General features: G+C 49.2%; 1 protein-coding gene across 1 annotated transcript in view; it reads right to left on the minus strand.

The window, feature by feature from the left end:
- Positions 1–813: 813 nt before the first annotated feature.
- The window catches only part of LOC106814779 (tax1-binding protein 1 homolog B-like), a 24,430-nt gene continuing 12,422 nt past the window's right edge, over positions 814–12,821 (minus strand). Inside the window, exons 2-13 of the mRNA XM_014819133.1 lie at positions 9,421–9,638; positions 8,682–8,795; positions 7,483–7,576; positions 7,109–7,182; positions 6,586–6,679; positions 5,975–6,123; positions 5,574–5,690; positions 4,946–5,131; positions 4,326–4,424; positions 3,432–3,722; positions 986–1,123; positions 814–828 (exon numbers count right to left, since the gene is read on the minus strand). Coding sequence (XP_014674619.1) covers positions 814–828; positions 986–1,123; positions 3,432–3,722; positions 4,326–4,424; positions 4,946–5,131; positions 5,574–5,690; positions 5,975–6,123; positions 6,586–6,679; positions 7,109–7,182; positions 7,483–7,576; positions 8,682–8,795; positions 9,421–9,638 — 1,589 coding nt within the window. The remainder of the gene's footprint in view (positions 829–985; positions 1,124–3,431; positions 3,723–4,325; positions 4,425–4,945; positions 5,132–5,573; positions 5,691–5,974; positions 6,124–6,585; positions 6,680–7,108; positions 7,183–7,482; positions 7,577–8,681; positions 8,796–9,420; positions 9,639–12,821) is intronic.

Below are 12,821 nucleotides of genomic sequence, written 5' to 3' on the forward strand. Positions count from 1 at the left end.
ACCGTTTGTGCGGCAGAGACGAGGTGAGAAAGGAAAATGTTTGTGTCGTCATGGTGGTATGGATCACCGCCCGATTCTCGAGCTCAATCTAGTTTCATGTTCTGGCACACAATATGCACTATTACACCTGTCAAATTGACAGCGAATGACGAAGGAATAGCACCACACCTGGAAGATGGCGATTGCTATTATGTCTGGGAACTAATGAGCATTACTAATAACTACACCTCTCAGGTGCACGCACGCACGTACGCACGCAGTGCACGCACACCCGTACGCACGCACGTGCACGCACACACATACGCACGCACATGCACGCACACACGTACGCACGCACGTGCACGCACATACATACGCACGCACACACGTAGGCACGCACGTGCACGCACCCACATACGCACGCACATGCACGCACCCACGTACGCACATGAACTCACCCACGTACGCACGCACATGCACGTACGAACATACACGTGGCACACACGCACAAACGCACACACACGTACCTAGCTGAGTTCTTCTGGTAAAAATTTGTCACGTTGCTGGACGAGGTGCTGTAGGGTGTGAAGTCTGAGTCGGAGCCAAACTCCACTGCACCGAATTGCACGTCGAGGCCATTCATGGGGTTACCGGGCATCTCCACAGCAGACTGTGAAATCTGTCACGGTAGTAAGCACATAGTGAGATAGAGAGCGAGAGGCAGGGGAAGGGAGGGACGGGGGAGAGAGGAAGAGATGAGAGAAAGAGAGAGAGAAAGAGGGAGATCATGGTGGGAGATGTAAACAACGTATATCAACGTTAACAAACATGAAATCACACCATATTTCGCTCGTGAACACACACGGAACCTCACGCAATTGCACCTGGCATAATGTTACGTGCATGAACTACCATGGAACCTCACACAATCACACCCAACATAATGTTACATGTACGCACGCACGCACCCACGCACGCACGCACGCACGCAGGCACGCACACACACCTTGATCTCTCGTCTCTGCGTCGTTCCCTTTGGTTTCGCGTCCGTCTGCAAATTTAGCAGATGTTCGATCGCGCTCTGAAGTTCTGACTCGCTCGCTAACTTCACCTGCAGCGTCTGCTGCGCCTTCTCCAGCGCCTCCTGGTGGTGGGTGACACAAACATTACACATGTTAGCAAACACGGGAAGTTTCACGTGAGACACAACGTTACATAGCATAGCATATACTTCACCTAACCTCCACCCTCGCGCACCTTCACACACGCACGCTCGCACGTGCAATCTCACGCACGCACGCACACATGCATACACACTCTCGTGAATGAACGCACTTGCACGCACGCACGCACACACGCACGTGTAACATTATAACATAATATTTCTAAAAGGAAGGGGATGTAACATTATGCAGAACTACTTTGTAGCCACATCACTACGCGTATACCCGCGTATGTAGACTGTTACTGTAAAGAGCGCTCTGGCCTCGGCCATGTTTTGCTAGGCACGAATAAATGTTGTTCTACCCAATTATGTCTTGACATCCGATACTTTACAAGAGATGGAGAGAGAGAGAGAGAGAGAGAGGGAGAGGGGGGAGAAATATGGGGAAAAGAGACAGTCAGAGAGAGAGAGAGAGAAATAGAGAGAAAGAGAGAGAAAGATAGAGATAGAGAGAGACAGAGACAAAGACAGAGACAGAGAGAGATAGAGATAGAGAGAGATTTAGAGCGTTTAGTTGACTTCGGCAAATAGGTCAATTGACAAGTATTACTTACTTTAAGGTGACCAAATGTCAAATTCACTACACAGAAATAAAATGCCAAGTGATAACCTGACTATACAGATGTCACAATGACTATCATTAACCTATTTAGAACGCAGACCGATAGCGTAAGGTTTCCCTTGAAATTCTAATTAAACTAGTAAGAAATTAGTAAATTCGAGTCAAGATTGTAGGAATAATGGATTCGGAGAGACGATCACTGCGTCAGTACCTTGCATTTGCTTATGTACGCTTGCGTCGCCATCCCCAGCCTCCCCGCCATGTCCTCGTTCTCTCTCATGAGATCTGCCTTCGCCGTCGCAAGTTTCGCCTTCAAACAAATACACAAAAACTGAAACTTACCGAGACGTGGGGCAGCGGAAAAGGAAGCTGAGCTTGGCAGTCCATCTGAATTCTAATTTTGCAACTGAAACCATTGGCTACTGCCACACTGAAGTGGCTCTCGCGTGCCAAAAAGCAGATGTCTCATAGGATCCCAGGAGTCTACTGCCAAGAGTGGGTGAGAAGGAAAACGAGGAGGAGAAAGAAGACGAGAGAAGGGGATCAGAATGACAAGCACGAAAAGGATAAGGCAGACGGTGAGGAAAATAAGAGGTGGAAGAGGATGAGAAGGAACAACAGGAAGTGCACAGAAAGGGAAAAAAGAAGAGTATGAGAAGAAACGTGAAGACGATGAGGAGGTGAAATTGGAGTAGGATGGGGAGGAAAAGGAGGAGGGGACAGGGAGGAGGTGGAGGAGGAGGTGGAGGAGGAGGTGGAGGATGATGAGTAGGGAAAGAAAAAGAAGGATAAGAAGAAAAGGATGAGGAAGATGAGGAGGATGAGGAGCAGGAGGAGGAGGAGAAAGGAAGTCAACCTACGTTCTGAGCGAGCTTGTTTTCGGTTTTCGTCAGCTTGTCCCGGTAGTTGTTGCAGCACTCCTGCAGGCCGGCCAGCGTCTGACTGAACGCGAACGCCGTGCCCGCGGACTCGAGCTCCTTCTGCTGTCTGAGGCTCTCCAGCTCAACCAAACTATCATACCCGTTCAGGCAGAATGGTCAGAGCTCCGAGAAAGCTCGATTTATAATTTGTGTTAACGATATGATACAGTCAGGCAATTGCGTAGTGGAGAACGCAATGAATACGTGTTGTATAACTTTGATATTTGAGTTAGTTAATTCGGTTGGATATTCGGTTTAACTACTGCAACGTTCAGTTTTTGTGACAGTCATGTTGGACTGTAGAAGTAACATTACAGACTGATTACTGATTTACTGTAGAATTTACTGTAGAAGTAACATTACAGATTGATTATTGATTTACTGACCATTACAGCATTATTTAACATTAACGTCATGTTGGTTACTACTCGGATAGAATAATTCGAAGGTCTTTAAAAGTTCAGTTTTTACTCATGATTGAAGTACAATCTTTCTTCTAAAAAAAAGGGGATGTAACATTATGCAGAACTACTTTGTAGCCACATCACTACGCGTATACCCGCGTATGTAGACTGTTACTGTAAAGAGCGCTCTGGCCTCGGCCATGTTTTGCTAGGCACGAATAAATGTTGTTCTACCCAATTATGTCTTGACATCCGATACTTTACAGCACGCACACTCGCGCACCCGCACGCACGCACAGACGCACACACGCACGCACGCACGCACGCACGCACGCACCCACCTTGATGAGACTCATCTCCTTGCTCTGCATCTGCACGGTTCCTCTCAGCTTATCGTTCTCCTGCGTCAGCACTCGCACGTTCCTCCTTCCGCCCTCCTCCTCCGTCGCCGCCGCCGCCGCGGTGCTGCCACCTCCGCTCACCTCCGCCCACAAAGACAGCGCGAAGGCGTCGTCATCCGTCGTCGCCTCGAGAACGGGATCGTTGTAGTAGGTGGCGCCAGCGGTCGTGAGGGAGGAGGCGGAGCCGCAGCGCTGAAGCCGGCCGAGCTTTATCTTCAACTTCTCACATTCCTGCCGAGAGAGGAAGGGATAACGCATAGAGCAGAGGGGGAGGGAGAGTAGGAGGGAGAGAGAGGGAGAGAGCAAGAGCGAGAGGAAGAGAGCAGGAGGAGATACGTAGAGAGCACATAGAGCAGGAGGATGGGGAGATGGAGATGGAGAGGGAGAGAGACAGGGCACAAATATGAATAGAGAGAGAGAGAGAGAGAGAGAGAGAGAGAAATATGGGGAAAAGAGACAGACACAGAGAGAGAGAGAAAGAGAGAGAAAAAGAGAGAAAGAGAGAGAGAGATAGAGAGAGACAGAGACAAAGACAGAGACAGAGAGAGATAGAGATAGAGAGAGATAGAGTTTAGTTGACTTCGGCAAATAGGTCAATTGACAAGTATTACTTACTTTAAGGTGACCAAATGTCAAATTCACTACACAGAAATCAGATGCCAAGTGATAACCTGACTATACAGATGTCACAATGACTATCATTAACCTATTTAGAACGCATACCGATAGCGTAAGGTTTCCCTTGAAATTCTAATTAAACTAGTAAGAAATTAGTAAATTCGAGTCAAGATTGTAGGAATAATGGATTCGGACAGACGATCACTGCGGCAGTACCTTGCATTTGCTTATGTACGCTTGCGTCGCCATCCCCAGCCTCCCCGCCATGTCCTCGTTCTCTGTCATGAGATCTGCCTTCGCCGTCGCAAGTTTCGCCTTCAAACAAATACACAAAAACTGAAACTTACCAGCGGAAGCTGAGCTTGGCAGCCCATCTGAATTCTAATTTTGCAACTGAAACCATTCGCTACTGCCACACTGAAGTGGCTCCCGCGTGCCAAAAAGCAGATGTCTCATAGGATCCTAGGAGTCTTCTGCCAGGAGTGGGTGAGAAGGAAAACGACAAGGAGAAAGAAGACGAGAGAAGGGGATCAGAATGACAAGCAGGAAGAGGATGAGGCAGACGGTGAGGAAAACAAGAGGTGAAAGAGGATGAGAAGGAACAACAGGATGTGCACAGAAAGGGAAAAAAGAAGAGTATGAGAAGAAATGTGAAGACGATGAGGAGGTGAAATTGGAGTAGGAGGGGGATGAAAAGGAGGAGGGGAACAGGGAGGAGGTGGAGGAGAAGGTAGAGGATGATGAGTAAGGAAAGAAAAAGAAGGATAAGAAGTAAAGGATGAGGAAGATGAGGAGGATGAGGAGCAGGAGGAGGAGGAGAAAGGAAGCCAACCTACGTTCTGAGCGAGCTTGTTTTCGGCCTTCGTCAGCTTATCCCGGTAGTTTTTGCAGCACTCCTGCAGGCCGGCCAGCGTCTGACTGAACGCGAACGCCGTGCCCGCGGACTCGAGCTCCTTCTGCTGTCTGAGGCTCTCCAGCTCACCGCGCAGCCGCGAGTTCTCGTCAGCAAGCTCACTGCTTGCCTGCGGGGTGACAACGAAGACGACGAGACGTCGTGAGGCGAAATCACCGTGGCGACCGGGGTTGCGATTTTGTTACGCGAGTCATACACGTTTAAATATAAACGTGCGTGCGTGCTTGTGTCTGTGTGCCTGTGTTCGTGTGTGTGCGTGTGTGCATTAACACGAGCAGGATAATAGGTAGCAGGTGACCCACCTTCCCCACCTTCTTGTGCGTGCGTGCGTGTGAGCGTGCGCGTGCGTGTAAGCGTGCGCGTGCGTGCGTGTGTGCGTGCATGCGTGCGTGCGTTCACTGACACGAGCAGGGTGACAGGACTGGGTGACCCACCTTCCCCACCTCTTTGTGTGTGCGTGCGTGTGAGCGTGCGCGTGCATGTGTGCATGCGTGTGTGCGCGCGCGTGCATGCATTGACACAAGCAGGATGACAGGTAACAGGTGACTGACCTTCGCCACCGCCTTGTTCGCCATCTCCTCCTGTTCCAGCAGCTTCTCGAGCTGCAAAGCTCTCTCTTTCGCTGCCTCTGCCTCCCTGCTCTGTTTATCCATTTCCGTGGCCGCCACCTGGGAGACACAAACAGGAGAGTCCACATTAGCACACTGCTAACCAGCTCGTGACACAAATAGCGCGTCGCGAAATCTTTCCGCCGAGCTTTCAATGTACTCATTTTCCTTAGAGTAACTTCCTTTCAATCGACATTAGTCACTTCAACGCGCCCGCCGCCCCTTCCACGACCCTCCCACTCGACCCCTCCAACTCGACTCCTCCCACACGACCCCTCCCACACGACCCCTCCCACACGACCACTCCCACACGACCCCTCCCGCGCGGCCCGCAGCCCACGAACCTTCAGCGATGCTGACATGCTGGCCTTGAGTTCTTCGTAGGCCCTGACGTCGTCGGTCAGCTGCCGTTTGCAGGCCTTGAGGGCCTCGTTCTTGTCTTCGCTGTTCTTCAGCTTCTCCTCGAGTTCCTGGACGCGGGCCAGCAGCTTCTCTGCAGGAGCACAACGTGAAACGTGAAGCCATACATGAGGTGACACACCCACCGACGATTTCCTCCATCGCTCCCTCTGCTAACCCTAACACTAATCTTAAGCCTAACACTAAACCTAACACTAATTCTAATCTTAACACTAAGACCAATTATAACCCTACCACTACTCCTAATATTAACACTAACACCAACCCTAATCTTAACACTAACCCTAACATTAACACTAACACTAATCCTAACACTAAACCTAACCCTAAGCCTACCACTAACCCTAAAACTAACCCTAACACTAAACCTAAAACTAACCCTAACACTAATCATAACACTAACACTAACCCTAGCCTTAACCATAACCCTAATCCCAACTACATTCCCAAACCTAATCTCTATCCACAACCGTATCCCTAATTCTAACCATAACCATACCATATAACTATAACCATAACTATAACGGCCTCTTACCCGTGTCCTTCTTCGCCTGCGCGATGGCTCCTTTCTTCGTCTCCCCGACCTCCTTCAGCTGCTTAACCGTCGCCCGCAGCTCAGCCTCCGTCGCCTGCAAACACGCCGGCTCGTTATGCAACGTCGCGGCGACGGCCACTAGGTGCCGCCACCGTCAACGGAACGAACACGCAGCAGACGTTACGCGACGAAATTGATACAGTCTAATGTTGGCGGGGTGGCAGTCGGCGGTCAGTTACAATTGTACGCTAGCTGGAAGCCGAATTAATTTCTAATAATGGGTTGTTGTTAGTGTGTAGACAGTAGACACCGCTAGAGAACAGACACCTGTCTATAAAAGACACTTTGTGTGCTTTCCTTGAGAGGCAATGACACATCGCCAGAACGGGTACCTGTATAAGAAGACTACTTTCGATTTTTGTTCGCTTGACGCTTGCTTATACAGGCGAATTGTCTACAACTGCTTCTCAAGGTGGCACTTGATGGATCGATGAGGCAGCATTACGCCTAGAGGATGTCTCACCTTTGAGGCCTCTTGTTGACATGACATCTCTTGCCTCAGTGCTGCCACCTGCTGGACAGCAGTTTGCAGTTTTTCTGCAAAAACATTGTCATACGCACACTAAAAACTGTCAATCCCTCATTCACTTATTCCCTAGTCCTAACCCTTAGCTAATTCCTACAGCTACATTAAGTCATACGCACACTAAAGACTCCCTCACTCGCTCCCTAACCCTAACCCTTATCTAACCTCATATGCAATCGCACACAGTCAACGAAACGTCAACCGCTCGCAAAAACTAACACCCTCCCCCTTCCAGAAACGAAACGTAACCCACTTGCGGCAAACAGAATGCCCCCCGCGGCCTTCCCAGCAGAACTTTGGCCGGCTCTTACTTGTGTCCTTCTTGGCCTGCGTGATGGCCACCTCGTTTGTTTTGCCTATCTTCTCTAGTTGCTTCAGCTTTCCCCGCAGCTCAGTCTCCGTCGCCTGCGAATGAGTCGGGTAATTACTAGTTATACAACTGAGCTGATTGTAACTACAAAGCCCGACCCACACATATATCATGGTGCGAAATTGACGGGAGTCCGGAGTCAAATACTCACTGATTTACTGTCAGGCTACCTGATTTGACATATGCAGGAGTCCGTGTGACTCATTGAAAATTCTGCCATACTAACTAGTTCGGTCTGGAGCACGGATTTGTGGAATTACTGTATTTTTTTAGCTAATGTCCAAAGAAAATTTGGCAGACGTGCAACTGCACATGAATCTTACAAAATAAGCATATGCGTTGTTGTTAATATCTTCAATTTTGAATCTCAGACTGCGGACTCCCTTATTTTGCTCTGGACTCCCTCTTTTTGAGGGTAGGGAGTCAGTTGGACTCCCTTATTCAAAAGTTAATTTCTACCCCTGCGTATGCTATAAGGTACCCCAGCAGAGCGAGTTTGATGCGGTCGATCTAATCGCCTCGTGTGACTGAAGGGAAGCTGCGGCCAATCACTGCGGCGAGAGGACATTCTAAAGAACAATGCTTGGCGGCAAAGTGCGGCATAGTCGACGCGTCCGTTCTATAGAGATGGTTTAACTGTGCAGCTGCCATTCAGGGGAAATGCCAACGGTGTGCTTGATAGACAGGCATATGCTCTACAGTTACATCCACTAACACGGGTTTGACTATAACTGCTATTTAACACGTTTCAGGCGAAATTCGAGTCAGCTCGTTCGAACAATCAAAATGCACGCACGCGAAACTATTATATAAACTATTACTCTACAATGACCGGTTTTTCAGGTTAACGTGTTATAATGTTCTTGACATATTTGATGAAATATTCAAACAGATATTGACAGCACATCTATAGTAAAGTTCAAAGGTGTAAAAATATTATGCTGTTCCTGTGTGTAAATAGGTGAAATTTCGATGTAAATCATAGAAGAATATGCAAAAATTCCAGCACAGGATCCATTGTTAACAAGACAGCCTTGTTGAGCGAGTGCTGGGCTCTCTAACATTTCCCACAAGCTCTGCGAGGCGGGAGTAACTCGTGTTTCGCAGACACCTCACGAGCACGCCTCACTTATGTCTCACCTGCGAGGCCTCCTGCTGAGACGACATCTCATGTCTCAGTGCTGCCACCTGCTGGACGGCAGTTTGCAGCTTCTCCTGCAGGTCGTTCACCTCCTCCTCTAGAACCTCCTTCGCCTGCTCACGAATAAACGGGGGAGGTGTGAGACGATGTGTCGAATCCGGCTTGTTGATTTTTTTATAATGAGCAAACAGATCCGTATAGACTGTGCAGTGTTGGAAAAGGCAAGAGTTAATAACCTCTTTTTATCTTTCTATACTCTCTCTTTCTCTCCCTCTCTTATGCGCTCTCTTTCTCTTTTTCTTTCTCTCTCTCTCTCTCTTCATCTCTCTCTGTCTCTCTCTCTCTCTTTCTCTTTCTCTCTCTCGCTCTCTTTCTCTCCTCTCTCTCTCTCTTTCTCTCCCCCCTCTCTCTCTCCCTCTCCCTCACTCCCCCATCTCTCCCTCTATCCTTCTCGCTCTCCCTCCCTCCCCCTGCCTCCCTCCCTCTCTTTCTCTCTCGCTCTTGATCACCTACGCACACTCTCTTGCTGTCTCGCTACCTCTCTCTACTCCACTTCTTCGCTCCTCACTCCTTTTCCTATCTGACTGTCTCCCACAAAAAAAGATTAAGATAAAGAAATAGAAAAATAAAAACGTAGAAAAAGAACTCTACAAAAAAGACACGACAAAAAAGACAATGTGACGAGAAGAACGAGCACAAGCAGACGACGACGAATACAAAGTCAAGTAAACGACTCACAGCTCTCAGCTGCGCCGTCTCCCAGAACGCGACCTTTAGATTGCCCTCTGTGATGGCGGCACGTGGCTGCACGATCATGATGTCATCCTCTTCCAGCGCGACAAAGTCCCCGCCGTCCGTGTCGCGGAATTGGAACGGCGTGCTGGCACCGCGCACCACGCCCACGTCGCTAACGTAAACAAACTGGTAGAACTCGCCATCGTCGCCGGGAAGGTTCTCTGCAGAAAAAAACAAGAGCGCGTTCGACATTGCCGTGTCGCAGAACTGAAACGGCGTGTTTGCACCGCGCACCACGCCAGCGTTGCTAACGCAAACAGAAACAAAAAAACAAGATCGCGTTCGACGTCGGACGTGCACTTGTTTTTCGCAGCGCGACATTCAGGTCGTGTGCACCAAGATGGCGGTCTCTCCCTCACGCGTCGGCATTTTTTTATAATGTGTGATTCGGGTCACATATGTAATGAAGCAAATTCATTCATAATTAGTGATTAGAAATTACACCGGCAGACTCGGTGACAGGGACTGGTCATTACGTTGCTGTTGAGTATTATCCGTGTGACTCGCTACCTCGCATCGTGCGTTGCATTATAACGCTCACGATGTCTAATCGTTCTCTACTCTTCCACCAAGTCCTTACCACGCCAGTTGACAGCCGAATCAACCGACCGCCGATCATGGATCACTACGCCGTTCGACGCCCCAACGAGGACCCGGCCGCCCAGGGGGAGCCACCCCACAAACGCTTTTGTGCGGACCAGGCCACCGTCCCCACCACAGCCAGGAACGCCGCCGGCCGCTCTACGGAATGCCCCTGCCAGCGGCTACTGAACACTGTCTCCGCACCGGCTCAGGACCGTTCCACCGGTCGGCCCACGTCTCCGAGGCCACGCCGTCTCATATATGGCGGGGTGCCGGGACAGCTCGCATACAGTAAGCGGAGCACCTTCCTCGATGATGTGCTCCGCTTCCGGCGGCTCAACCCTGGATTTACGGTGGTGCACCTCAATGACACCACCGCCATCCAGATAGTTCCGATAGAGGAGGCTCCACTTCCCGGGGTTGCGCTGGAACACCAGTAATGGCGCCAGCGCACCCACAACGCCGACGGTACCTCCACCACCACGACGACGGCACGGACCACGGATCACCACGGCGGACGACCACGACGGACGACCACGACAGACGACCACCACTACGGCGACGACCACGACGGACGACTACCACCACGGCTACGACCACGACGGACTGACATGGCCATAAGTGTGTAGACAGTAGACACCGCTAGAGAACAGACACCTGTCTATAAAAGACACTTTGCATGCTTTCCTTGAGAGGCAATGACACATCGCCAGAACGGGTATCTGTATAAGAAGACTATTTTCGACTTTTGTTCGATTGACGGTTGCTTATACAGGCGAATTGTCTACAATTGCTTCTCAAGGTGGCACTAGAAGGATCATCAATGAGGCAGCATTACGCCTAGAAAATGTCTCACCTTTGAGGCTTCTTGCTGAGACGACATCTCCTGCCTCAGTTCTGCCACCTGCTGGACAGCAGTTCGCAGTTTTTCTGCAAAAACATTGCCATACGCACAATAATGACTGTCAATCCCTCACTCACTTATTTCCTAGTCCTAACCCTTGGCTAATTCCTACAGCTACATTAAGTCATACGCACACTAAAGATTCCCTCACTCGCTCCCTAACCCTTACCCTTATCTAGAAACATCGTATACAACCGCACACAGTCAACGAAACGTCAACCGCTCGCAAAAACTAACACCCTCCACCTTCCAGAAACGAAACGTAACACACTTGCGGCAAACAGAATGCCCCCCGCGGCCCTCCCAGTAGAACTTTGGCCGGCTCTTACCGGTGTCTTCCTTGGCCTGCGTGATGGTCACCTCGTTTGTTTCGCCTATCTTTTCTAGTTGCTTTAGCTTTCCTTGCAGCTCAGTCTCCGTCGCCTTCGAATGAGTCGGGTAATTACTAGTTATACAACTGAGCTGATTGTAACTACAAGGTCTGACCCACACGGGGTCAGGGTGCGAAAATGATCAGGATGATATGTATCAGGGTGCGAAATTGACGGGAGTCCGGCGTCAAATACGCCCTGATTTACTGTCAGACTACCTGATTTGACATATGCAGGAGTCCGTGTGACTCCCTGAAAATTCTGCCATACTAACTAGTTCGGTCTGAAGCACGGCCTCGCAAAATTACTGTATTTTTTCAGCTAATGTCCGAAGAAAATTTGGCAGACGTGCAACTGCACATTAATCTTACAAAATAAGCATATGCGTTATTGTTAATATCTTTAATTTTGAACCTCAGACTGCGGACTCCCTTATTTTGCTGTGGACTCCTTCTTTTTGAGGGTAGGGAATCCGTTGGACTCTCTTATTCAAAAGTTAATTTCTACCCCTGCGTATGGTGTAAGGTACCCCAGCAGAGCGAGTTTGATGCGGTCGATCTAATCGTCTCGTGTGACTGAAGGGCAGCTGCGGCCAATCACTGCGGCGAGAGGACATTCTATAGAACAATGCTTGGTGGCAAAGTGCGGATAGTCGACGCGTCCGTTCTATAGAGATGGTTTAACTGTGCAGCCGCCATTCAGGGGAAATGCCAACGGTGTGCTTGATAGACAGGCATATGCTCTACAGTTACATCCACTAACACGGGTTCGACTATAACTGCTATTTAACACGTTCCATGCGAAATTCGAGTCAGCTCGTTCGAACAATCAAAATGCACGCCCGCGAAACTATTATATAAACTATTACTCTACAATGACCGGTTTTTCAGGTTAACGTGTTATAATGTTCTTGACATATTTGATGAAATGTTCAAACAGATATTGACAGAACGTCTATAGTAAAGTTCAAAATTGTAAAAATATTATGCTGTTCCTGTGTGTAAATAGGTGAAATTTCGATGTAAAGCATAGAAGAATATGCAAAAATTCCAGCACAGGGCGATAGATCCATTGTTAACAAGACAGCCTTGTTGAGCGAGTGCTGGGCTCTCTAACATTTCCCACAAGCTCTGCGAGGCGGGAGTAACTCGTGTTTCGCAGACACCTCACGAGCACGCCTCACTTATGTCTCACCTGCGAGGCCTCCTGCTGAGACGACATCTCATGTCTCAGTGCTGCCACCTGCTGGACGGCAGTTTGCAGCTTCTCCTGCAGGTCGTTCACCTCCTTCTCTAGAACCTCCTTTACCTGCGCACGAATAAATGCAGGAGGTGTGAGACAACGTGTCGAATCCGGCTTGTTGAATTTTTTATAATGAGCAAACAGATCCGTATAGACTGGAGTGTTGGAAAAGGCAAGAGTTAATAACCTCTTTCTCTCTTTCTCTCCCTCTCTCATGCGCTCTCTTTCTCTTTCTCTTTCTCTTT

This window comes from Priapulus caudatus, unplaced genomic scaffold (genome assembly GCF_000485595.1).
Source record: "Priapulus caudatus unplaced genomic scaffold, Priapulus_caudatus-5.0.1 Scaffold977, whole genome shotgun sequence".
In the NCBI taxonomy this organism is placed as follows: domain Eukaryota; kingdom Metazoa; phylum Priapulida; class Priapulimorpha; order Priapulimorphida; family Priapulidae; genus Priapulus; species Priapulus caudatus.